The sequence below is a fragment of the Ranitomeya variabilis genome, chromosome 4 (genome assembly GCF_051348905.1).
Source record: "Ranitomeya variabilis isolate aRanVar5 chromosome 4, aRanVar5.hap1, whole genome shotgun sequence".
Classification (NCBI taxonomy): domain Eukaryota; kingdom Metazoa; phylum Chordata; class Amphibia; order Anura; family Dendrobatidae; genus Ranitomeya; species Ranitomeya variabilis.
This window is the reverse complement of record NC_135235.1, coordinates 189553260-189580291: the sequence shown is the minus strand read 5'-3', so window position 1 is coordinate 189580291 and position 27032 is coordinate 189553260. Positions and strand designations below refer to the sequence as shown.

General features: G+C 43.3%; 1 protein-coding gene across 2 annotated transcripts in view; it reads right to left on the bottom strand.

Annotated features, from left to right (window-relative positions):
- Positions 1–27032, bottom strand: part of LOC143770159 (beta-2-glycoprotein 1-like) — a 129534-nt gene that overhangs the window by 40884 nt on the left and 61618 nt on the right. The window contains exon 1 of one of the 2 annotated variants that reach the window (XM_077259490.1): positions 22805–22936. The exons of the other annotated variant lie outside the window; for it this stretch is intronic. Within the exon in view, the coding sequence (XP_077115605.1) occupies positions 22805–22883 (79 nt within the window). The 5' untranslated portion in view covers positions 22884–22936. Of the gene's footprint in view, positions 1–22804; positions 22937–27032 lie in introns of those variants that run through there. 2 annotated transcript variants of the gene reach the window in all.

The following is a 27032-nucleotide window of genomic DNA, read 5'->3' as shown; positions in this document are numbered from 1 at the left end:
GAGTTGCATCCATCAAACACCATACCTACTGTAAAGCATGGTGGTGGAAACATCATGCTTTTGGGCTGTTTCTCTGCAAAGGGGCCAGGACGACTGATCCAGGTACATGAAAGAATGAATGGGGCCATGTATCGTGAGATTTTGAGTGCAAACCTCCTTCCATCAGCAAGGGCATTGAAGATGAAACGTGCCTGGGTCTTTCAACATGACAATGATCCAAAGCACACCGCCAGGGCAAAGAAGGAGTGGCTTCGTAAGAAGCATTTCAAGGTCCTGGAGTGGCCTAGCCAGTCTCCAGATCTCAACCCTATAGAAAACCTTTGGAGGGAGTTGAAAGTCCGTGTTGCCAAGCGAAAAGCCAAAAACATCACTGCTCTAGAGGAGATCTGCATGGAGGAATGGGCCAACATACCAACAACAGTGTGTGGCAACCTTGTGAAGACTTACAGAAAACGTTTGACCTCTGTCATTGCCAACAAAGGATATATTACAAAGTATTGAGATGAAATTTTGGTTCTGACCAAATACTTATTTTCCACCATAATATGCAAATAAAATGATAAAAAAACAGACAATGTGATTTTCTGGGTTTTTTTTTCTCAGTTTGTCTCCCAAAGTTGAGGTCTACCTATGATGTAAATTACAGACGCCTCTCATCTTTTTAAGTGGTGGAACTTGCACTATTGCTGAATGACTAAATACTTTTTTGCCCCACTGTATATATATATATATATATATATATATATATATATATATATATATATACACTCACTGGCCACTTTATTAGGTACACCTGTCCAACTTCTTGTTAACACTTAATTTCTAATCAGCCAATCACATGGCGGCAACTCAGTGCATTTAGGCATGTAGACATGGTCAAGACAATCTCCTGCAGTTCAAACCGAGCATCAGTATGGGGAAGAAAGGTGATTTGAGTGCCTTTGAACGTGGCATGGTTGTTGGTGCCAGAAGGGCTGGTCTGAGTATTTCAGAAACTGCTGATCTACTGGGATTTTCACGCACAACCATCTCTAGGGTTTACAGAGAATGGTCCGAAAAAGAAAAAAAATCCAGTGAGCGGCAGTTCTGTGGGCGGAAATGCCTTGTTGATGCCAGAGGTCAGAGGAGAATGGGCAGACTGGTTCGAGCTGATAGAAAGGCAACAGTGACTCAAATCGCCACCCGTTACAACCAAGGTAGGCCTAAGAGCATCTCTGAATGCACAGTGCGTCGAACTTTGAAGCAGATGGGCTACAGCAGCAGAAGACCACACCGGGTACCACTCCTTTCAGCTAAGAACAGGAAACTGAGGCTACAATTTGTACAAGCTCATCGAAATTGGACAGTAGAAGATTGGAAAAACGTTGCTTGGTCTGATGAGTCTCGATTTCTGCTGCGACATTCGGATGGTAGGGTCAGAATTTGGCGTAAACAACATGAAAGCATGGATCCATCCTGCCTTGTATGGAGCATCTTTGGGATGTGCAGCCGACAAATCTGCGGCAACTGTGTGATGCCATCATGTCAATATGGACCAAAATCTCTGAGGAATGCTTCCAGCACCTTGTTGAATCTATGCCACGAAGAATTGAGGCAGTTCTGAAGGCAAAAGGGGGTCCAACCCGTTACTAGCATGGTGTACCTAATAAAGTGGCCGGTGAGTGTATATATCACATAATACTCCCATAAAGACCACACATTATGCCGGGATATTATAATATATATATATAATATCACACATTATGCCACCAAGTATTGTGTGATCTATGTGACGGTATTATATGTGATCTATATGGCAATATTATGTTTGATCAGTGTTGTGGAATGATGTAAAAACTATATGACGGTGGTATATGAGAACTATATTGTGGGATTATGTGTGATCTATGTGGAAGTACTAGGTGAGAATTATATGGCGGTATTATGTGTGATCTATATGGTGGTATGTGAGAACTGTATGACAGTATTGTGTGATCTATTTGATAGTATTGTGTGTGATGTATATGGCGGTATTATGTGTGATCTATATGGTGGCATTATGTGAGAACACTATGGCAGTATTATCTTCAGAAAGTGGACCCATTCTACGGTGGTTCTGGCTGAGCACCGGCACGCGGGTCTGGGGTAATAGAGGGGGCAGCATGACCTCCAGTTAGGTGCAGTCAGGGCTGGTGAGGCAGCTGAAGAGAGGGGTCTCATTTTTATCATTACTATATGGCTACATTTCCCCCAGCGTCACCCCGGACTGCGCCTGTCGTCTCACTTTCACACATCGCCAGGACAGGATGGAGAAGACAGGATGTGAGGAGGGGAATGGGGTCTTTGCATGCAATGTCTGGATCAGAACAGGCCATCAATCCGCATAAATGTTTCCTGGATTTCTGAGGAGCAGACGGTCCATCCATGTGTATAAAAGACAGCGCTCTATGTACAATCCCTGGCTGCTCCGCGCACTGAACAGGGTGCCCCCCATGGACCAGCACACTGCTCTCCTGAAATACTCTGTGCTGCTGTCACCCTGCTCCCTCCACCACATATCTCCCAGAATCCTTGCTGCCTGCCATCCTCGGTGACTGTCTACTTGTCAGTATAAGGCTGCCGTCACACATTCAGTATTTGGTCAGTATTTTACCTCAGTATTTGTAAGCAAAAACCAGGAGTGGGTGATAACTGCAGAAGTGGTGCATATGTTTCTATTATACTTTTCCTCTATTTGTTCCACTCCTGGTTTTGGCTTACACATACTGAGGTAAAATACTGACCAAATACTGCTAGTGTGACGGCAGCCTTACTCTGCAGTCACCAACAAAATGGCTGCTCACTGGGTTCCTGAATCCTCTCATCCCTTAGCAAACACATGGAAGGAGAGGAGACATCACACACGTCAGCAGACTCCGCCCATAATTACTGCAGTGCAGTAATGTGAGCTAGTTGTACACTAGGTTTTTCTGAAATTTCAGCAGCTGCTCCCCCTAGTGTTTAAAAGTGGAAATTCCAAAACTTTTCAAATTATTTTTCATATTTTACTAAATTATAAACAAATGAAAATATTTTTTAAGAAAATTTAAACATTAATTCTTTACATTTTTACAATTGCTGTAAAAAATTTTTTTTTGATGGCACCTTCCCTTTAAGTTAATATTATTCCAGTACTATGAAGTAGCTCTCAATGGGTTAACACTGGAAATTATGGGTCATAAATGGCAGCTTTTACTACAAAGTGCTCTATAGAGATTTGCTGGGATATTGGCTGTAATTGGAATGTTCGGGGGCTGTTACCAGCAGAATACAATGTTGTAACTCGCTAGTGTTTAGTATAATTACTTTGCTCATATTGCTAGCTGATGAAGCCTCCGGAGGTTGATTTTGTATACAGACTATCATATACTGCTTGGGATCCTTGAAATAGGTCACATGAAGAAAGGAATCTAGTTGGAGCTGGAACTCTTTATTTCTGAAAAATAAGCTCTAATCCACAGTCTAATAATAAAAAAATAAAATGTAAAAAAATTGGTGGTTAAAAAGATAGGCTAATGACAAGTAATATCCATGATGCAGAAAATGGGGGGAGATAGTCAAGGTGTATTTGATGCAATATACTGTGATTTTTTTAGATGGTATGTGGGGGGTAATTATCCAGAACTGTAAGGGTTATTAAAGGGAATAAATTGTCAGAAGATAACCTGAAGTGTTTAAAGTGTAACTGACGTTTCAGGAGAACTTGCAGCAGAATGCCTGTGACTTCGAGGAAGTCACAGGCATTCTTCTGCAAATTCTCCTGAAAAGTCAGGTACAGCTCCACTCTCCTCCTGCCCACTTCCTTCTCCATAGAACCTTATTTGCACCAACTATCATATCCTATTTCAGAAATGGGAAAATCTGTATTTACTGAAGAGAGATTTTACCTGTAAATTGAGAATTTTGAACATGAAAGATCAGTCCAGTAAAAAGAAAGAAGCAAAGAAGATTCAAAAGTTTCTTATTTTTATGTGTACTATTGATTAATGAAAAATAAATAAATAAATGAAGGTTACTTTTTAATTCATTGAATACCATGCATTAGGGATGATAAACTTTCACGCAAGTGTGGGATCCGGTCACCACTGCAATTTCAATCTACACTGGACATGCCCTGGATTATGGTCTGATATAGGCGCCGTGTCACTATTCCTAACTGAATATGTGTAGAGCGGATTGAGTCTAAAAAAAATTGATAATAATTTGAAAACATATAATAAAACATAAAAATGTGATTTAAACAGTAGGTCATTTTATAATTACATGTTCCCCTTAAATAAATTTAATGAAGTCTCTAATCTCTGATCATGTTATCACTAGGTGAATCCATATTTGGCCCTCAGTGCTCGCTCTCCTCTGGTGTTTTCCTGTCAGGGTGACCTGTTTGTTGCTACTCTTTGATTTGGATCTTCTGTGCCTGGCCTCCTGTTTACCACCAGTGTCTTCCTTTTGGATCCTCTGCTAATGATGGCAACAGCTTCTTGAAGCCTCAGTTAGCGCCCAATCATCTAAAAGATATTTCTTAAATATTAAATGCCTGAACTATCGCTTTTTACCAACCCCTTGAAACTGAGCCCTGATAATATGGAATCACCAATGTTTTAGGTCCACCTCAATGTAGTTTGTCCACTTCAACTAAGGTAGGCCTCATGAGTCATGACAATAATTTTTATAACAAAGGCTGTATTTTTCAGGCACACCCATCTAAGGTATTTAGACAACCTAAAGATACCCTTGGCTTTGCAATGTAGTTACCATTTTTAGAGCACTGTTTGTAAAATTATTGATGCACTGTAGTTTTTTTTTACCTATGTTGACTGCTCATGCTGTGGAAAGAAAACGTTGGCACCATCTTGGTCTCTGTCTCGCTGGACATTTTATCAAAAATTGCCCAACTCGTCATCAGGCAAGAACGCTGTCATGAGAACACCCTAGTCTTGGTGATTGTCGAGGAGGTCTCGCCTTTACAATTTGTTGAAGCCTGAATGAACCGCCATGAAAGACTTATGTTAACGAACGTTTACGATAGAGTCATATCTGTCCTGCCTCTTCCCCTGTAGCTGCTGGATTTTTCTTTGTAAGAAAAAAAGATGGGGGTCTCCGTCCTTGCCTCAATTTTTGAGAACTGAACAAAATAACGGTTAAGAATACATATCCACTTCGACTCATCTCCGACCTATCTATATATATAATTGTCTAAGGGTTTTTCCGTCTGTCTGTCTGTCTGTCTGTCTGTCCTGGAAATCCCGCATCTCTGATTGGTCGAGGCCGCCAGGCCTCGACCAATCAGAGACAGGCACAGCATGGCGACGATGATGTCATAATGGAAATCCCACGTCTCAGCGAAGGGCACAGTATCGACGTAGATGTCATAATGGTTGCCATGGCGACGATGATGTCATAAAGGTTGCCTCGACCAATCAGCGACGGGCACAGTCTGCCGCGAATTCTGGAATCATCATTGTCCATATACTACGGGGACATGCATATTCTAGAATACCCGATGCGTTAGAATCGGGCCACAATCTAGTAGTATATAATTAGCTAATGGAGGCTAAATGGTTTTCTAAACTTGACCTTAAGGGACCTTACAATTTGTTCCGCATCTGGAAGAATGATAAGTGGAAAATGGTGTTTTTAACATCTGAGGGCATATTTGGGATACCCAGTGCACCTGCTGTATTTCAAAATTTTATGAATGGTATTTTTTCTAATTGCATTGAAAGATTTGTTGTCATTTACCTGGATAATATTCAAATTTTCTCACCTGATTTGGACTCTCACCAGAAACATGTCCTTGTAGTTTTACAAAGGTTTAGGCACGACTCTTTGCTTGCTAAATTAGAGAAAATGTGTTTTCAGTTCAGGAAATTTCATTTCTGGGGTTTATTTTGTTAGCCGAATGGTTTGAGATGGACCCTGGGAAAGTGCTGTCCACCTTAAGGATTTTTCTCAGGTTGCTAAACCTCTTACTGACCTTAATCGTAAGGGGGCAGATCTCAAGGTTTTTGTCCCCAGATGCTATTAGGGCTTTTGAAAGATTAAAAGTGTTTAATGTTTGCTCCTTTTCTCATTCAGCCCGATCTCCAAGAGCCTTTCATTGTGCAGGTGGATGCTTCAGAGGTCTGGGGCAGTTCATAAAGGGGCAGTTCATCAAGTTACTGTGGTCACTGAACATAGGAATCTAATTCACATTGAATCAGCTAAACAATTAACCCCCAGACAGGTCAGATGATCCCTGTTTTTCTCTAGGTTTAATTTCTCTATCACATTCATGCCAGGGTCCAAGAATGTGAAAGCTGACAAATTATCTCCCTTGATTCAGTTTCTCCTACATAACCTCCATCTTCCATTCTTCCTCAGAGCATAGTGATTTCCATGGTGTCCTCAAAGTTGGAAGTGGAGATCCATAAAGTCCAGTTGATGGCTCCCTCCATTACTCCAGGGTCCAAATTATTTGTGAATGTGTATCTAAGATTGCATCTTTTACAAAAGTTTCATGATTCTGCCTTGAACTTGCGTGGTCATCTTGGGGTCACAGCTACATGGAATGCTATTGCTAGACAGCCATCCATGCTTAATGATATTAAAGATTTTGTGTCCACTTTTGAAGTTTACACAAGCGTTAAAGTATGTCATAACCAGCCAGTTGGCGAATTGACTCCATTGCTGATTCCAGAAAGACCGTGGACTCATCTCTCCATGTATTTCATCACAGATCTGCCTCTGTCTGGTGGGAAAACTGTTATTTGGGTGGTAGTTGACCGATTCAGCAAACAAGCTCATTTTGTTCGTTTGTTAGGATTACACTTTCCATGTTGTTTATTTCTCATATTGTAAGGTTGCCTGTGATCACTCCTAACATTGTGTCTGATAGGGGAGCGCAATTTGTCTCTAAATTCTGGAGAACATTTTGTAGTAAACTGGAGACTGACTTGTGATTTTCCTCTTCCTATTAACATGAAACCAATGGTCAGACAGAGATGATAAATCAGTCTGGAACAAATTTTAAGGTGCTTTTTTGCAGCTCAGCAGGAGGACTGGTCCTCATTCTAACCTCTCGCTGAGTTCGCCTTTAAAAGTCAAGTCAATCAGTCTAGTAAAACCTTGCCATTTATCTGTAACTATGGTTGTCATCCCCATTTTGGAGAATTTTCTAGGACTAGTTCTGAATATCTGGGATGAAAGTTGCCATACAGAAACTTGGGAATGTCTGGAAGGAGGTTCAAAAGAACACTTAGATTCTCCAAAAATGTAAGGCTGATAGAAAACGGTAGGTGGGTCCTGTCTTAAGGGTAGGTGATAAGATTTGCTTAACTTGAAGTGCCGTTGGCGAAGTTTGGTACTACATTCATTGATCCTTATGAGACACTGGAAGTAGTCAATCCTGTGACTTTTAGATTGAAACTTCCTCGGTCTCTTCGGATCCCTAATGTTTTTTATAGATCCCCATTAAAGGAGTTTGTCCCTTTCGTAGTACCTGCCTCATCCCCACCTTCTCCAGTTTCGGTCGGTGGCTTGGATTATGAGGTTCAGAGGATCGTGGATTCTCAAGGGGTTCGAAATTCTCTCCAATACCTCATCCACTGGAGGGGATATGGAGTCGATGAGAGATTCTTGGTCCTAGCTCGAGATGTGAAAGCCAATTGGTTGGTCAGGGCCTCTCGTTAGAAATTTACTCGAAAACCTGGGGGTCCGGTGGCCCACCTAGAAAAGGGGTACTATCAAAATCTTGCTGCTCACTGTGTCCTAGGGATGTAGTGAGTGACCACTCGGTAATCCTATAGATTGAAGGGATGTACTAGACTGTCAGTTTGGGGATGGGATTTCCTTGCATCCCAATTAGGCCAGACCTGCTCAAAATCCTCCAGTTGCTGCCCTTTCAGGATAAATTCTTGGCCATTAAGCTGTCTGGCTATGCTGGGACAATTGTTGTGAATTAGACTTTTTGGCTCCCTCTTGTGGTCACTAGTGATATGACTCTGGGATTTTCTTTCTTCAGTTTGGCACTCACCTGGGCCATTAGTCCAGGGGTGTCGCTATATAAACTTCCTGGATCCTTAGTCCAGTGCCTGGCATCGTTGTATTCAGATCCTTCTGTTGCTCCTGTCTACTGGTCCTGGCTCTTGCAAAATTAAGCTAAGTCCTGCTTCTTTGTTTTTTGAGTTATTTGCTTTGCTCCTATTTTTGTCCAGCTTGTACTAAATGTGATTTCTGACCTTGCTGGAAGCTCTAGGGGGCTGGTGTTCTCCCCCCGGCCGTTAGTCGGTTCGGGGGTTCTTGAATATCCAGCGTGGATATTTTAATAGGGTTTTTGCTGACCATATAAGTCATCTTACTATATTCTGCTATTAGCTAGTGGGCCTCTCTTTGCTAAATACCTAGCTCATTCTTATGTTTGTCTTTTCCTCTTACCTCACCGTTATTATTTGTTGGGGGCTTGTATCCAACTTTTGGGGTCATTTCTCTGGAGGCAAGAAAGGTCTTTCTTTTCCCTTCTAGGGTTAGTTAGTTCTCCGGCTGGCGCTAGACGTTTAGAACCAACGTAGGCACGTTCCCCGGCTACTTCTATTTGTGGTGCTAGGATTAGATATATGGTCAGCCCAGTTACCACTGCCCTATGAGCTGGTTTTTTGTGTTTGCAGACTTGGTGTTTATTCCTGAGACCCTCTGCCATTGGGGTCATAACAGTATGCCAGGCCTACATTGAATGTTTAATGCATTGCAGAAGTGGGATTATAAGAAAGGAAATTCTGAGTTTTTTTTTTTTTTTTTATTTCCTCTCTTCCTCCCCTTTACCTCTGAGTGGCTTGAGCTTGCTGCAGACATGGATGTCCAGACCTTGATTACAAGTGTGGACCAGCTTGCTGCTCGTGTGCAAGGCATACAAAATTTTGTTACCAGTAGTCCTATGTCTGAACCTAAAATACCTATTCCTGAACTGTTTTCTGGAGATCGATTTAAGTTTAGAAATTTTAGGAATAATTGTAAATTGTTTCTATCTCTGAGACCCCGTTCATCTGGAGACTCAGCTCAGCAAGTTTAAATTGTTATCTCTTTTTTACGGGGCGACCTTCAGGATTGGGCTTTCTCGCTAGCGCCAGGAGATCCGGCATTGGCAAATATTGATGCGTTTTTTCTGACGCTCGGATTGCTTTACGAGGAACCCAATCTTGAGGTTCAGGCAGAAAAAGCCTTGCTAGCTATTTCTCAGGGCCAGGATGAAGCTGAAGTGTATTGCCAAAAATTTCGGAAATGGTCCGTGCTGACTCAGTGGAATGAGTGTGCTCTGGCCGCAAATTTCAGAAATGGCCTTTCTGAAGCCATTAAGAATGTGATGGTGGGTTTCTCCATTCCTAAAAGTCTGAATGATTCCATGGCGCTGGCTATTCAAATTGACCGGCGTTTGCGGGAGCGCAAAACCGCTAATCCTCTGGTGGTGTTGTCTAAACAAGCACCTGATTTGATACAATGTGATAGAATTCAGACCAGAAATGAGCGGAAAAATCATAGACGTCAGAATGGGTTGTGTTTTTACTGTGGTGATTCTACACATGTTATATCAGCATGCTCTAAACGCCTAACAAGGGTTGTTAGTCCTGTCGCCATTGGTAATTTGCAACCTAAATTTATTTTGTCTGTGACTTTAATTTGCTCATTGTCCTCTTACCCTGTTATGGCGTTTGTGGATTCAGGTGCTGCCCTGAGTCTTATGGATCTGTCATTTGCCAAGCGCTGTGGTTTTGTTCTTGAGCCGTTGGTAAATCCTATCCCTCTGAGGGGTATTGATGCTACGCCATTGGCGGAAAATAAACCGCAGTTTTGGACACAGGTAACCATGTGCATGACTCCTGAACATCGGGAGGTGATTCGTTTTCTTGTTCTGCATAAAATGCATGATTTGGTCGTTTTGGGTTTGCCATGGTTACAGACTCATAATCCAGTCTTGGATTGGAAGGCAATGTCTGTGTCAAGTTGGGGCTGTCAGGGTATTCATGGTGACTCCCCACCGGTGTCTATTGCTTCCTCTACTCCTTCGGAAGTTCCGGAGTATTTGTCTGATTATCAGGACGTGTTTAGCGAGTCCAGGTCCAGTGCTCTTCCTCCTCATAGGGACTGTGACTGTGCCATAGATTTGATTCCAGGTAGCAAATTTCCTAAGGGAAGACTATTTAATCTGTCTGTACCTGAGCATACCGCAATGCGTTCGTATATCAAGGAATCTCTGGAGAAGGGGCATATTCGTCCATCCTCTTCCCCTCTTGGTGCGGGATTCTTTTTTGTGGCCAAGAAGGACGGATCTTTGAGACCTTGTATTGACTATCGGCTTTTGAATAAAATCACTGTTAAATTTCAGTATCCTTTGCCTCTGTTGTCAGACTTGTTTGCCCGAATTAAAGGTGCCAAGTGGTTTACCAAGATAGATCTTCGTGGTGCGTACAACCTTGTGCGCATTAAGCGAGGAGATGAATGGAAAACCGCGTTTAATACGCCCGAAGGTCATTTTGAGTATTTGGTGATGCCTTTTGGGCTCTCTAATGCTCCTTCAGTGTTTCAGTCCTTTATGCATGATATTTTCCGGAAGTATCTGGATAAATTTATGATCGTTTATCTGGATGATATTCTGGTTTTTTCTGATGACTGGGACTCGCATGTAGAGCAGGTCAGGATGGTGTTTCAGGTTTTGCGTGAGAACGCTTTGTTTGTTAAGGGCTCAAAGTGTCTCTTTGGAGTACAGAAGGTTCCCTTTTTGGGGTTTATTTTTTCCCCTTCTGCGGTGGAGATGGACCCAGTCAAGGTCCGAGCTATTCATGATTGGACTCAACCCACGTCAGTTAAGAGTCTTCAGAAGTTCTTGGGTTTTGCTAACTTCTACCGTCGCTTTATTGCTAATTTTTCTAGCATTGTTAAACCTTTGACGGATATGACCAAGAAAGGTTCTGATGTTGCTAACTGGGCTCCTGCAGCCGTGGAGGCTTTCCAGGAGTTGAAGCGCCGGTTTACTTCGGCGCCTGTTTTGTGCCAGCCTGATGTCTCACTTCCCTTTCAGGTTGAAGTGGATGCTTCTGAGATTGGGGCAGGGGCCGTTTTGTCGCAGAGAGGCCCTGGTTGCTCTGTGATGAGACCTTGTGCCTTTTTCTCTAGGAAGTTTTCGCCTGCTGAGCGGAATTATGATGTTGGCAATCGGGAGTTGTTGGCCATGAAGTGGGCATTTGAGGAGTGGCGTCATTGGCTCGAGGGTGCTAAGCATCGTGTGGTGGTCTTGACTGATCACAAAAATTTGATGTATCTCGAGTCTGCTAAACGCCTGAATCCTAGACAGGCCCGCTGGTCATTATTTTTCTCCCGTTTTGACTTTGTGGTCTCGTATTTACCAGGTTCAAAGAATGTGAAGGCTGATGCTCTTTCAAGGAGCTTTGTGCCTGACTCTCCGGGAGTCGCAGAACCAGTTGGTATTCTTAAAGAGGGAGTTATCTTGTCAGCCATTTCTCCGGATTTGCGACGTGTGTTGCAGAGATTTCAGGCAGGTAGACCTGACTCTTGTCCACCTGACAGACTGTTTGTTCCTGATAAGTGGACCAGCAGAGACATTTCCGAGGTTCATTCCTCGGTGTTGGCAGGGCATCCGGGAATTTTTGGCACCAGAGATCTGGTGGCTAGGTCCTTTTGGTGGCCTTCCTTGTCACGGGATGTGCGGTCGTTTGTGCAGTCCTGTGGGACTTGTGCTCGAGCTAAGCCTTGCTGTTCTTGTGCCAGCGGGTTGCTCTTGCCCTTGCCTGTCCCGAAGAGGCCTTGGACGCACATTTCCATGGATTTCATTTCAGATCTCCTGGTGTCTCAGGGCATGTCTGTCATCTGGGTGGTATGTGATCGCTTTTCTAAGATGGTCCATTTGGTACCCTTGCCTAAGCTGCCTTCCTCTTCCGATCTGGTTCCTGTGTTCTTTCAGAATGTGGTTCGTTTACACGGCATTCCTGAGAATATTGTGTCTGACAGAGGATCCCAGTTTGTTTCCAGGTTCTGGCGATCTTTTTGTGCTAGGATGGGCATTGATCTGTCGTTTTCGTCTGCCTTTCATCCTCAGGCTAATGGACAAACGGAGCGAACTAATCAGACACTGGAGGCTTATTTGAGGTGTTTTGTTTCTGCGGATCAGGATGATTGGGTGACCTTCTTGCCGTTGGCTGAATTTGCCCTTAATAATCGGGCTAGTTCCGCTACATTGGTTTCGCCATTTTTCTGCAACTCTGGTTTCCATCCTCGTTTTTCCTCGGGACATGTGGAGCCTTCTGACTGTCCTGGGGTAGATTCTGTGGTGGATAGGTTGCGGCAGATCTGGAATCATGTGGTGGACAACTTAAAGTTGTCACAGGAGAAGGCTCAGCGTTTTGCCAACCGCCGCCGCGGTGTGGGTCCCCGACTTCGTGTTGGGGATTTGGTGTGGCTGTCTTCTCGATTTGTTCCTATGCAGGTCTCCTCTCCTAAATTTAAACCTCGCTTCATCGGTCCTTACAGGATATTGGAAATCCTTAATCCTGTGTCCTTTCGCTTGGATCTTCCGGTGTCGTTTGCCATTCACAACGTGTTCCATAGGTCTTTGTTGCGGCGGTACGTTGTACCTGTGGTTCCTTCTGTTGAGCCTCCTGCTCCGGTGTTGGTTGAGGGCGAGTTGGAGTACGTGGTGGAGAAGATCTTGGATTCTCGTCTCTCCAGGCGGAGGCTTCAGTATCTGGTCAAGTGGAAGGGCTATGGTCAGGAGGATAATTCCTGGGTGGTTGCCTCTGATGTGCATGCGACCGATTTAGTTCGTGCCTTTCACGCTGCTCATCCTGATCGCCCTGGTGGTCTTGGTGAGGGTTCGGTGACCCCTCCTTAAGGGGGGGGTACTGTTGTGAATTAAACTTTTTGGCTCCCTCTTGTGGTCACTAGTGATATGACTCTGGGATTTTCTTTCTTCAGTTTGGCACTCACCTGGGCCATTAGTCCAGGGGTGTCGCTATATAAACTTCCTGGATCCTTAGTCCAGTGCCTGGCATCGTTGTATTCAGATCCTTCTGTTGCTCCTGTCTACTGGTCCTGGCTCTTGCAAAATTAAGCTAAGTCCTGCTTCTTTGTTTTTTGAGTTATTTGCTTTGCTCCTATTTTTGTCCAGCTTGTACTAAATGTGATTTCTGACCTTGCTGGAAGCTCTAGGGGGCTGGTGTTCTCCCACCGGCTGTTAGTCGGTTCGGGGGTTCTTGAATATCCAGCGTGGATATTTTAATAGGGTTTTTGCTGACCATATAAGTCATCTTACTATATTCTGCTATTAGCTAGTGGGCCTCTCTTTGCTAAATACCTAGCTCATTCTTATGTTTGTCTTTTCCTCTTACCTCACCGTTATTATTTGTTGGGGGCTTGTATCCAACTTTTGGGGTCATTTCTCTGGAGGCAAGAAAGGTCTTTCTTTTCCCTTCTAGGGTTAGTTAGTTCTCCGGCTGGCGCTAGACGTCTAGAACCAACGTAGGCACGTTCCCCGGCTACTTCTATTTGTGGTGCTAGGATTAGATATATGGTCAGCCCAGTTACCACTGCCCTATGAGCTGGTTTTTTGTGTTTGCAGACTTGGTGTTTATTCCTGAGACCCTCTGCCATTGGGGTCATAACAGTATGCCAGGCCTACATTGAATGTTTAATGCATTGCAGAAGTGGGATTATAAGAAAGGAAATTCTGAGTTTTTTTTTTTTTTTTATTTCCTCTCTTCCTCCCCTTTACCTCTGAGTGGCTTGAGCTTGCTGCAGACATGGATGTCCAGACCTTGATTACAAGTGTGGACCAGCTTGCTGCTCGTGTGCAAGGCATACAAAATTTTGTTACCAGTAGTCCTATGTCTGAACCTAAAATACCTATTCCTGAACTGTTTTCTGGAGATCGATTTAAGTTTAGAAATTTTAGGAATAATTGTAAATTGTTTCTATCTCTGAGACCCCGTTCATCTGGAGACTCAGCTCAGCAAGTTTAAATTGTTATCTCTTTTTTACGGGGCGACCTTCAGGATTGGGCTTTCTCGCTAGCGCCAGGAGATCCGGCATTGGCAAATATTGATGCGTTTTTTCTGACGCTCGGATTGCTTTACGAGGAACCCAATCTTGAGGTTCAGGCAGAAAAAGCCTTGCTAGCTATTTCTCAGGGCCAGGATGAAGCTGAAGTGTATTGCCAAAAATTTCGGAAATGGTCCGTGCTGACTCAGTGGAATGAGTGTGCTCTGGCCGCAAATTTCAGAAATGGCCTTTCTGAAGCCATTAAGAATGTGATGGTGGGTTTCTCCATTCCTAAAAGTCTGAATGATTCCATGGCGCTGGCTATTCAAATTGACCGGCGTTTGCGGGAGCGCAAAACCGCTAATCCTCTGGTGGTGTTGTCTAAACAAGCACCTGATTTGATACAATGTGATAGAATTCAGACCAGAAATGAGCGGAAAAATCATAGACGTCAGAATGGGTTGTGTTTTTACTGTGGTGATTCTACACATGTTATATCAGCATGCTCTAAACGCCTAACAAGGGTTGTTAGTCCTGTCGCCATTGGTAATTTGCAACCTAAATTTATTTTGTCTGTGACTTTAATTTGCTCATTGTCCTCTTACCCTGTTATGGCGTTTGTGGATTCAGGTGCTGCCCTGAGTCTTATGGATCTGTCATTTGCCAAGCGCTGTGGTTTTGTTCTTGAGCCGTTGGTAAATCCTATCCCTCTGAGGGGTATTGATGCTACGCCATTGGCGGAAAATAAACCGCAGTTTTGGACACAGGTAACCATGTGCATGACTCCTGAACATCGGGAGGTGATTCGTTTTCTTGTTCTGCATAAAATGCATGATTTGGTCGTTTTGGGTTTGCCATGGTTACAGACTCATAATCCAGTCTTGGATTGGAAGGCAATGTCTGTGTCAAGTTGGGGCTGTCAGGGTATTCATGGTGACTCCCCACCGGTGTCTATTGCTTCCTCTACTCCTTCGGAAGTTCCGGAGTATTTGTCTGATTATCAGGACGTGTTTAGCGAGTCCAGGTCCAGTGCTCTTCCTCCTCATAGGGACTGTGACTGTGCCATAGATTTGATTCCAGGTAGCAAATTTCCTAAGGGAAGACTATTTAATCTGTCTGTACCTGAGCATACCGCAATGCGTTCGTATATCAAGGAATCTCTGGAGAAGGGGCATATTCGTCCATCCTCTTCCCCTCTTGGTGCGGGATTCTTTTTTGTGGCCAAGAAGGACGGATCTTTGAGACCTTGTATTGACTATCGGCTTTTGAATAAAATCACTGTTAAATTTCAGTATCCTTTGCCTCTGTTGTCAGACTTGTTTGCCCGAATTAAAGGTGCCAAGTGGTTTACCAAGATAGATCTTCGTGGTGCGTACAACCTTGTGCGCATTAAGCGAGGAGATGAATGGAAAACCGCGTTTAATACGCCCGAAGGTCATTTTGAGTATTTGGTGATGCCTTTTGGGCTCTCTAATGCTCCTTCAGTGTTTCAGTCCTTTATGCATGATATTTTCCGGAAGTATCTGGATAAATTTATGATCGTTTATCTGGATGATATTCTGGTTTTTTCTGATGACTGGGACTCGCATGTAGAGCAGGTCAGGATGGTGTTTCAGGTTTTGCGTGAGAACGCTTTGTTTGTTAAGGGCTCAAAGTGTCTCTTTGGAGTACAGAAGGTTCCCTTTTTGGGGTTTATTTTTTCCCCTTCTGCGGTGGAGATGGACCCAGTCAAGGTCCGAGCTATTCATGATTGGACTCAACCCACGTCAGTTAAGAGTCTTCAGAAGTTCTTGGGTTTTGCTAACTTCTACCGTCGCTTTATTGCTAATTTTTCTAGCATTGTTAAACCTTTGACGGATATGACCAAGAAAGGTTCTGATGTTGCTAACTGGGCTCCTGCAGCCGTGGAGGCTTTCCAGGAGTTGAAGCGCCGGTTTACTTCGGCGCCTGTTTTGTGCCAGCCTGATGTCTCACTTCCCTTTCAGGTTGAAGTGGATGCTTCTGAGATTGGGGCAGGGGCCGTTTTGTCGCAGAGAGGCCCTGGTTGCTCTGTGATGAGACCTTGTGCCTTTTTCTCTAGGAAGTTTTCGCCTGCTGAGCGGAATTATGATGTTGGCAATCGGGAGTTGTTGGCCATGAAGTGGGCATTTGAGGAGTGGCGTCATTGGCTCGAGGGTGCTAAGCATCGTGTGGTGGTCTTGACTGATCACAAAAATTTGATGTATCTCGAGTCTGCTAAACGCCTGAATCCTAGACAGGCCCGCTGGTCATTATTTTTCTCCCGTTTTGACTTTGTGGTCTCGTATTTACCAGGTTCAAAGAATGTGAAGGCTGATGCTCTTTCAAGGAGCTTTGTGCCTGACTCTCCGGGAGTCGCAGAACCAGTTGGTATTCTTAAAGAGGGAGTTATCTTGTCAGCCATTTCTCCGGATTTGCGACGTGTGTTGCAGAGATTTCAGGCAGGTAGACCTGACTCTTGTCCACCTGACAGACTGTTTGTTCCTGATAAGTGGACCAGCAGAGACATTTCCGAGGTTCATTCCTCGGTGTTGGCAGGGCATCCGGGAATTTTTGGCACCAGAGATCTGGTGGCTAGGTCCTTTTGGTGGCCTTCCTTGTCACGGGATGTGCGGTCGTTTGTGCAGTCCTGTGGGACTTGTGCTCGAGCTAAGCCTTGCTGTTCTTGTGCCAGCGGGTTGCTCTTGCCCTTGCCTGTCCCGAAGAGGCCTTGGACGCACATTTCCATGGATTTCATTTCAGATCTCCTGGTGTCTCAGGGCATGTCTGTCATCTGGGTGGTATGTGATCGCTTTTCTAAGATGGTCCATTTGGTACCCTTGCCTAAGCTGCCTTCCTCTTCCGATCTGGTTCCTGTGTTCTTTCAGAATGTGGTTCGTTTACATGGCATTCCTGAGAATATTGTGTCTGACAGAGGATCCCAGTTTGTTTCCAGGTTCTGGCGATCTTTTTGTGCTAGGATGGGCATTGATCTGTCGTTTTCGTCTGCCTTTCATCCTCAGGCTAATGGACAAACGGAGCGAACTAATCAGACACTGGAGGCTTATTTGAGGTGTTTTGTTTCTGCGGATCAGGATGATTGGGTGACCTTCTTGCCGTTGGCTGAATTTGCCCTTAATAATCGGGCTAGTTCCGCTACATTGGTTTCGCCATTTTTCTGCAACTCTGGTTTCCATCCTCGTTTTTCCTCGGGACATGTGGAGCCTTCTGACTGTCCTGGGGTAGATTCTGTGGTGGATAGGTTGCGGCAGATCTGGAATCATGTGGTGGACAACTTAAAGTTGTCACAGGAGAAGGCTCAGCGTTTTGCCAACCGCCGCCGCGGTGTGGGTCCCCGACTTCGTGTTGGGGATTTGGTGTGGCTGTCTTCTCGATTTGTTCCTATGAAGGTCTCCTCTCCTAAATTTAAGCCTCGCTTCATCGGTCCTTACAGGATATTGGAAATCCTTAATCCTGTGTCCTTTCGCTTGGATCTTCCGGTGTCGTTTGCCATTCACAACGTGTTCCATAGGTCTTTGTTGCGGCGGTACGTTGTACCTGTGGTTCCTTCTGTTGAGCCTCCTGCTCCGGTGTTGGTTGAGGGCGAGTTGGAGTACGTGGTGGAGAAGATCTTGGATTCTCGTCTCTCCAGGCGGAGGCTTCAGTATCTGGTCAAGTGGAAGGGCTATGGTCAGGAGGATAATTCCTGGGTGGTTGCCTCTGATGTGCATGCGACCGATTTAGTTCGTGCCTTTCACGCTGCTCATCCTGATCGCCCTGGTGGTCTTGGTGAGGGTTCGGTGACCCCTCCTTAAGGGGGGGGTACTGTTGTGAATTAAACTTTTTGGCTCCCTCTTGTGGTCACTAGTGATATGACTCTGGGATTTTCTTTCTTCAGTTTGGCACTCACCTGGGCCATTAGTCCAGGGGTGTCGCTATATAAACTTCCTGGATCCTTAGTCCAGTGCCTGGCATCGTTGTATTCAGATCCTTCTGTTGCTCCTGTCTACTGGTCCTGGCTCTTGCAAAATTAAGCTAAGTCCTGCTTCTTTGTTTTTTGAGTTATTTGCTTTGCTCCTATTTTTGTCCAGCTTGTACTAAATGTGATTTCTGACCTTGCTGGAAGCTCTAGGGGGCTGGTGTTCTCCCACCGGCCGTTAGTCGGTTCGGGGGTTCTTGAATATCCAGCGTGGATATTTTAATAGGGTTTTTGCTGACCATATAAGTCATCTTACTATATTCTGCTATTAGCTAGTGGGCCTCTCTTTGCTAAATACCTAGCTCATTCTTATGTTTGTCTTTTCCTCTTACCTCACCGTTATTATTTGTTGGGGGCTTGTATCCAACTTTTGGGGTCATTTCTCTGGAGGCAAGAAAGGTCTTTCTTTTCCCTTCTAGGGTTAGTTAGTTCTCCGGCTGGCGCTAGACGTCTAGAACCAACGTAGGCACGTTCCCCGGCTACTTCTATTTGTGGTGCTAGGATTAGATATATGGTCAGCCCAGTTACCACTGCCCTATGAGCTGGTTTTTTGTGTTTGCAGACTTGGTTTTTATTCCTGAGACCCTCTGCCATTGGGGTCATAACAGACAATTGCCTGCCTTAGCTTTCAACTCAGTGGTATGTTTGCTCTATGCTGTGTACTCTGTCCTCTGATATTCTGACCTTTGTTGTCGGATATTGGATTTGCATTTTGACTATCTGTTTGTATTACCCCTTTGCCTTGATGCACTTTGACCTTGGAATTCTGACCCCAGACAATGACCTGACTACACCTTTGTATCTCCCCTCTTTTTATGACATACTCTCCCTTGCCGCAGACTCTGACTTCCCTGCCTCACGGCTTGTCCAAGAGAAGTGACTTAACCTCATAGCAGACTTACACAAAAACAAAAAAATAAATATTCAGGGTAGCAGTGGGAATAAAAAAAAGAGCAAAAACTGGCTAATTTTGACCTGGACACAGGCCATTTGTTAGGCTCATTGTAAATGGACCGATAATCTGGAAATGAACATTCATACGACAGGCTGAAGAGTGAGCAAACTGCTCACTCTTTTGGTGCAATAGCTGTTTCCTAATAGATGTAGTCAGAAATTGTCTTGATGTTTACTTTTCTTCATTTCTTTAACCAAGAAACTCAGTTATACAACAAAAAACACTTGATTATCTTACTAAGACAGTTTTACTTCAAAAGTCAATAGTCAGATCTAAACTCAAATTAACTGAATGTTGCAAATAGGAGCAAACAGAGGACTGGCACAATCAAGTCCAGGTCTAGTGTAATAATAGCAAAATATCCGTGTGTGTATATGTAAATGGAAGTGTAGAAATCTGCAATGTTTATATGTATTTGTGGATATCTCAATATAGATTTGAAATGTATATACATTGATATTTGCTACATGTATATAGGTAATTACCCTCATGTCCTTGCTTTCAACTTTTCACCCCACCTGTAAGTAGTTTTTGCACGTCAACCACACCTTAGGGATTTCCAGTGACATGCCTACATTTGCCCCAAGTGGAAGAGTGGTCAGATGATGCAGGTATGAGGTGTTTATTTGTATATATATATATATATATATATATATATATATATATATATATATATATATATATATTGTGAGGGTTTCCATAGTTTCAATGGTTCCAAAGGTAGAAACAGGAACACTTCTTGTGGTAAATCATCTGTTGGTTCATTATGGAACAGCATAAACCATAGCAGGGTTCAGCAAAGTAAACATGGCCTGCTCAGACCACCATGTGTCTTCAGCTCCACCTGGAGCCACGTCTGGAGTCTCTCCTCTCCAAACCACAACATCAAGAAAAAAAAACAGTGGCTGTACATTTAACATCCCAGCCACATCCTTGAGGTGGAGATATGGTAAGTAGGCATCCCACCCGTCGCTTACCTACAAACCTACACACCCATCCCATAATATGGCTAATTAAGTCCTTCAGCACCTAGCAGGCGTAAGAGAAACTTATGTGTTTCTAGATCACAGCAGAAAGCAATCTTTGTGACACATATCTCCCCTCCTGTTCCATGCCAATGACCCTGTCACTATATATATACAGTAAAGAGCAAAAGGGTAACAATGGTTTGAACTTTTGACTTTCAGTCTCCATATCTCACCATCCACTACTGCTTTGACCTTGAGACTATCATCATTTTATAGACAATCATCTTGGATATCTCATACATAAATTTGACTTGAAACTATTTAGCATATGATTAATTATATATAATTCTTCTCATGTCACTGCATTGTTATGTTTTGTTGCTAAAGATCTACCTTTACATTTGTATTATTCTGTTAGTAATTTGTAAATCCGCGTTTGGATTTCAACACTGCCTGAATCCTTCTGGGCATGCTCTCTGTCAGATTCAAACATGTGTTGGCTGAAATTTGATCTCAGGTCTCTTCTACACTTTCCGAAAGTCGGTGTATAGCAGTCGACTCACTTGGGTATGTACAGTTTTTTCTTCAATTCTACCCATAAGTTTTGATTGGGTTGAGATCTGGGGACTTCTGGGGACTTCTACTTCATTGTCATTGAACCATTTTTTTGACAACCTCGATGTATGCTTCTTGTTGTCCCATTGGAACACTATATCGTCCTTTTCTTATCCATAGTACTTGAGTGTACGAAGTAACTCATCTTGCAGGATACTCACATATAACCCAGCATTGAGACCACCATTGACCTTGGTCAAGTATCCAATGCATTTGGCTGTAAAACAGTCCCACATAATTTTCTCAAGCGAACTTGACATTTTCTTCAATTTCTCAATCCATTAGCCCTTTTTCCCCTTGTTTTTTCCATACTCATTTGCACCTATCAGAGCCAAGTCAACCGACTTTCATCCATATCATCTGCATACAATCTTCTACTGTCCACTTTTAGTACTTGTTTGCAAACTCGAACCAACGCTTTTTATGACAATTTAGAAGTTGAGGCTTCTTCACCTTTTTTCAGGTCACCACTCCAGACTTGTGTGATGTGCGTCGCACCATGCTTGTATCGATGTCTGTGATCTCACTATTAAGAAGCATACGAGCCACCTCCACTGCCGTGTTTGTCACTCCAGAACTGATAGACCTTGGGATGAGCCAATGTGTTGACACCGATATCTTGCCTGGATGTCCACGTTTTGGCTTCTGAATGAATCGATAGACTTGATTTTTGTATTCTTCCAACTGTCATGGCACTCACATGATGCAGTTTAGCATTTTTTTTGGCCAAGAGACCACTATCGATAAGCGGCATGATGCTGTTTCTCTTTTCTTGGGAAATTGTCTTCATGGCTGTTCCTTGATTAGAACCAATGACCTTTCATTTGGGAAACAACCTAGTCATACATTTAGCTAGGAGGGAATGTGAGAACAGGTTGTATTTTGTAGTATTCAGGAAGAAAAATATTTTTCCACCACCAGCAGCAAATCAGTAGCATGACAAAAATCTGCATAACTAATCATATGCTAAATAGTTGCAAGTCACATTTATGTATGAGATAGCCAAGATGATTGTCTATAAAATGTTGATAGTTTCTTGTTCTTGTTACATTTTGCTCTTCACTGTATATATATATTCATATGGACATTTTTCCAGAGTATGAGGTTTATGTTTGCTGTGTCCACAGCTAGATAGGCTTCTTTGCACCCCAGGGCAGTGGTGAAACTGTCAAGAAGTTTTGATGCCTGAATACAATGATGACAAATTACATCTTTCCACATGTGAAAATACACAAGCACATTCCATCAGAACAAGGTGGAAAGGACACATTATAGTCAATGACTGAAATGTATTGCGATTGTGTATAATTTAGTATATAGACTTGATATTGATTCTTATATACTGTATTTGACATGTGCTAATATTCTACTGTTTTGTTGTGATTTATGCATAGTTTTCTTAGTCAATAAATTTGTTATATTTAACTATAATAAAGTGTCATTAATCAGTGTGCTCATGTGCAAAGTAATAAATATTTTAGAATAAGGATAAAGATGGGAAACTAGTATACCATTAGGACCTAGACAATATATATTAATATCTTTTATCTGAAATTTCTAATCTTCTTCCGCAGTAATATATATACACACACACATATACATATACAGCATCTTGACAGCTATGGTTAGGGGGCACTGCAGGAGGGCCATCATTGGGTCATTGGGGGAGAGACTATGTGAATAGTGATGCTTTTGTTATTATAAATTATTATAAATCTGTTTCTGCTTTTAGCTGCCAATATGGGAGCTCCTACGAATATGCATTCATCTCATCTTATAATTCTGCTTTATAGCTGCATGATGGGAGCAATGGATTTGGATCAGAAATAGGAGTTCTAGTAATGCCCCAAGATGTCCACAATTGACACCTATTAATGGCCGCCATTATAGTGCCTGGAAAGGATATTATCCTACTTTTCACAATCTTTGATGGATAGGAGGATTTTTAAGGCATCTGACAAAGTGCATAGAATTGGGACATGGAACATTTTAATTTAAATATTACTTTCACCTCTGTTTATTAAATCTCAATGTTGTCATAATCTAGCATTTATAGTCACAAGTCAATTTTATGACGGATATTTAGAGAGGTAAACTTGCAAGCCTATAACTTTGGGATGGAATAACTGAGATCTATAATATTTACCAGATACCAAAACAAAGTACAAATCTACTACAGAAGATGAAATAATGACCCATAAGCAGAAATCAGCAAATACCGGTATTAATGAGCAGCCAAGAATACTATACCTTCATCTCCAAAGTCACAATGGACGGCGATCGGGATGAAGACCACTAGGAAATATATTTTCCAAGCCATTTTTAACATTGTCAGTATCCAAATGTTGTCGCTCTTCACTGGTTCCTACTTTTCTAGTCTGCACCTTCTTTATAAATTAGAAATGTTACTGATTAACCAGTTACTAGTACGAAAAAAACAAAATCTATGCTAAAGGCCATGTTGACTGTGGGCTCATCCTTCCGATTTGGTCATTGACCTCTCCCACGCTGATAGTTTAAGAACAAAGAAACAACTAACAGTCTCATGCCGGCTGGGAAAATAGTAAATAACATAATAGAAACTGTATTTATCAATGCCGGCAATGTAGGATTCTATGGGATTTTATATTTCCAAATCAGGAACTCGGATAGATACGTTGGACGAGTGGAATCTGTATGGTTTACCTTTTTGTCATGCGAGTGTAATGTGAGTGTGAGCATTATTTTCTCAGCTTGGATCCGTATGCGATCTGTATGACATGCGTATGAAATCTGTATGCAACACTTTTTTAACATAATTTTTTACATCATATACTGTACATACTATAATACTCTATGTAAACTTAAAACTAGATGCCAAAAAATAATAAAGCAATCATATATAAAGATATAGATAGATGATAGAATGACATTAGATATACAGTATAACACAGATCTACAAAAAAAGTTTTGTCAGGTGCCAAGGTTTTTTGAATTTTAGGGTATTTTGAGGGTGGTGAATTAAAAAATCCCATTACTTTTGCTGAATTGGTTCCAGTTTTTGAGATAATTCATCCATGAAAATAATTCATTCCCCCAATGTGACTTGCGTGATAACAAATGTAATAACTTTTGATCTTTTGACTCTTTAACTCCTTCAACTCCTTCACATTCATGATCAGGCCAAATTTTACAATTCTGGAACGCTTCAACAGATTCCACTAATAATGAGAATGTTGCCTCGTGACATATTTTACTTTGTGATAGTTGTAAAACTTCTTTGGTATGACTTGCGTTTATTTTTAAAATAATCAGAAAGTTGGCAAAATTTTGAAAAGTTCGCAGTTTTCAAACTTTACATTTTTATGTCCTTAAATCAGAGAGTCATATCAAACAAAATAGTTACCGTAACAAATATGTCTAATTTACATCAGCACAATTTTTTAAACATATTTATTTTGTTAGGACTAGTGTTGAGCATTCCGATACTGCAAATATCGGGTATCAGCCGATATTCGCTGTACCGGAATTCCAATACCGATTTCCGATATTTTTGCGATATCGGATACCGGAATCGGAAGTTCCTATAGTGCAATTATGCACTATAATGGAGTGTGGGCGGTGCGTGGGTGGAGACCGCGTGTGTGTGGGCGGGGTCTGTGTGGGCAGGCGGGGCCTGTGCGTGCCTTCCGGGGCTCTGTGCGTGCCTGCCAGGGCTCTGTGCATGCCTGCTGGAGCTCTGTGCGTGCCTGACGGGGCTCTCTGTGGGCTGCTGGGGCTCTGTGCGGGCAGCCAGGGCTCTGTGCGGGTCTGCCGGGGCTCTGTGCGGGCCGGCCGGGGCTCTGTGTGGGCCTGCCGGGGCTCTGTGCGTGCCTGCCAGGGCTCTCTGTGGGCTGCCGGGGCTCTGTGCGGGCTGCCGGGGCTCTGTGCGGGTCTGCCGGGGCTCTGTGTGGGCCTGCCGGGCCTCTGTGCGGGTCTGCCGGGGCTCTGTGCGGGCCTGCCGGGGCTCTGTGTGGGCCTGCTGGGGCTCTGTGCGGGCTGCCGGGGGTCTGTGCAGGCTGCCGGGGCTCTGTGTGGGCTGGCGGGGCACTGTGTGGGCTGTCGGGGCTCTGTGTGTGCCTGCCGGGGCTCTATGCATACCTGCCGGGGCTCTGTGTGGGCTGCCGGGGCTCTGTGTGGGCTGCCGGGGGTCTGTGCGTGTGTGCAGGCATCGTCAGATGGGACTACAATGTTATGGACCTGGTGGTTAGGTGCACCATGAATGACCTGATAGTTAAACACGGAATCAGGACGAGCTCTGGGGAAATGGGAACTCTGCTGACCGCAAATCCTACTCCTATCAACACAACTAGAAATAGCCGTGGAGCGTGCCTGACTCTGCCTAGACGCCTCTTCACTAGGGTTGAGCTAAACGGGTCGATCATTTTCAAAAGTCGCCGACTTTTGGCTAAGTCGGCGTCTCATGAAACCCGATCCGACCCCTGTGCTTGTCGGCCATGCGGTACGCGACTTTCGCGCCAAAGTCGCGTTTCAATGACGCGAAAAGTGCCATTTCTCAGCCAATGAAGGTGAACGCAGAGTGTGGGCAGCGTGATGACATAGATCCTGGTCCCCACCATCTTAGAGAAGGGCATTGCAGTGATTGGCTTGCTGTCTGCGGCGTCACAGGGGCTATAAAGGGGCGTTCCCGCCGACCGCCATCTTACTGCTGCTGATCTGAGCTTAGGGACAGGTTGCTGCCGCTTCGTCAGAAGCAGGGAGAGCGTTAGGCAGGGTCCACTAACCACCAAACCGCTTGTGCTGCAGCGATTTCCACTGTCCAACACCACCTTCGGTGTGCAGGGACTGTGGAAGCTATTTTTTATTTTTTTTCCCCTCAGCGCTGTAGCTCATTGGGCTGCCCTAGAAGGCTCCGTGATAGCTGTATTGCTGTGTGTACGCCACTGTGGAAACCAACTGCTTTTTTCAAAGCACATATCCTCTTGTTCCTTCCTTTCTGCACAGCTATCTTTTTTGTTTGTCCACACTTTTTATTTAATTTGTGCATCAGTCCACTCCTATTGCTGCCTGCCATACCTGGCTTAGATTACTGCAGGGAGATAGTAATTGTAGGACAGTCCCTGTTTTTTTTTTGTTTTTTTTGTGGGAGATTAAGATTGGCATTTCTGCTACAGTGCCATCCCTGTGTGTGCCATCTCTCACTGAGTGGGCCATAGAAAGCCTATTTATTTTTTCCGTGATTTGTGTTCTAAATTCTACCTCAACACAAAAACACTACATCAATCAGTGGGAGAAAAATATTGGCCTCAGTCAGGGCTTGTGTGCCACTGCTGTGTGTGCTATCTCTCATTCAGTGGGCTATAGAAAGCCTATTTATTTATTTTTTTTTTTTAATATTATTTGGTTTCTAAAGTCTCCCTGAAAAAAAAAAAAATACCTAAAAAAACAGTGGGAGAGTAATATTGCCCTTTCAGCTTGTGTGCCAGTCTTGACTCCTGGGTGTGCCACCTCTCTCTAATTGTGGGCCATAGAAAGCCTATTTATTTTTTCCGTGATTTGTGTTCTAAATTCTACCTCAACACAAAAACACTACATCAATCAGTGGGAGAAAAATATTGGCCTCAGTCAGGGCTTGTGTGCCACTGCTGTGTGTGCTATCTCTCATTCAGTGGGCTATAGAAAGCCTATTTATTATTTTTTTTTTTTTTAATATTATTTGGTTTCTAAAGTCTCCCTGAAAAAAAAAAAAAAAAACCTAAAAAAACAGTGGGAGAGTAATATTGCCCTTTCAGCTTGTGTGCCAGTCTTGACTCCTGGGTGTGCCACCTCTCTCCCTCTCATTCAGTGGGCCATAGAAAGCCTATTTATTTATTTTTTTAAATATTATTGGGTTTCTAAAGTCTCCCTTAAAAAAAAAACAAAAACCTAAAAAAACAGTGGGAGAGTAATATTGCCCTTTCAGCTTGTGTGCCAGTCTTGACTCCTGGGTGTGCCACCTCTCTCCCTCTCATTCAGTGGGCCATAGAAAGCCTATTTATTTATTTTTTTAAATATTATTGGGTTTCTAAAGTCTCCCTTAAAAAAAAAAAAAAACATAAAAAAACAGTGGGAGAGTAATATTGCCCTTTCAGCTTGTGTGCCAGTCTTGACTCCTGGGTGTGCCACCTCTCTCCCTCTCATTCAGTGGGCCATAGAAAGCCTATTTTTTTTTTTTTTTTTAAATATTATTGGGTTTCTAAAGTCTCCCTTAAAAAACAAAAAATACATAAAAAAAACAGTGGGAGAGTAATATTGCCCTTTCAGCTTGTGTGCCAGTCTTGACTCCTGGGTGTGCCACCTCTCTCTCATTCAGTGGGCCATAGAAAGCATTTTTTTTTTTTTCCTTGATTTGTGTTCTAAAATCTACCTCAACACAAAAACACTACATCAATCAGTGGGAGAAAAATATTGGCCTCAGTCAGGGCTTGTGTGCCACTGCTGTGTGTGCTATCTCTCATTC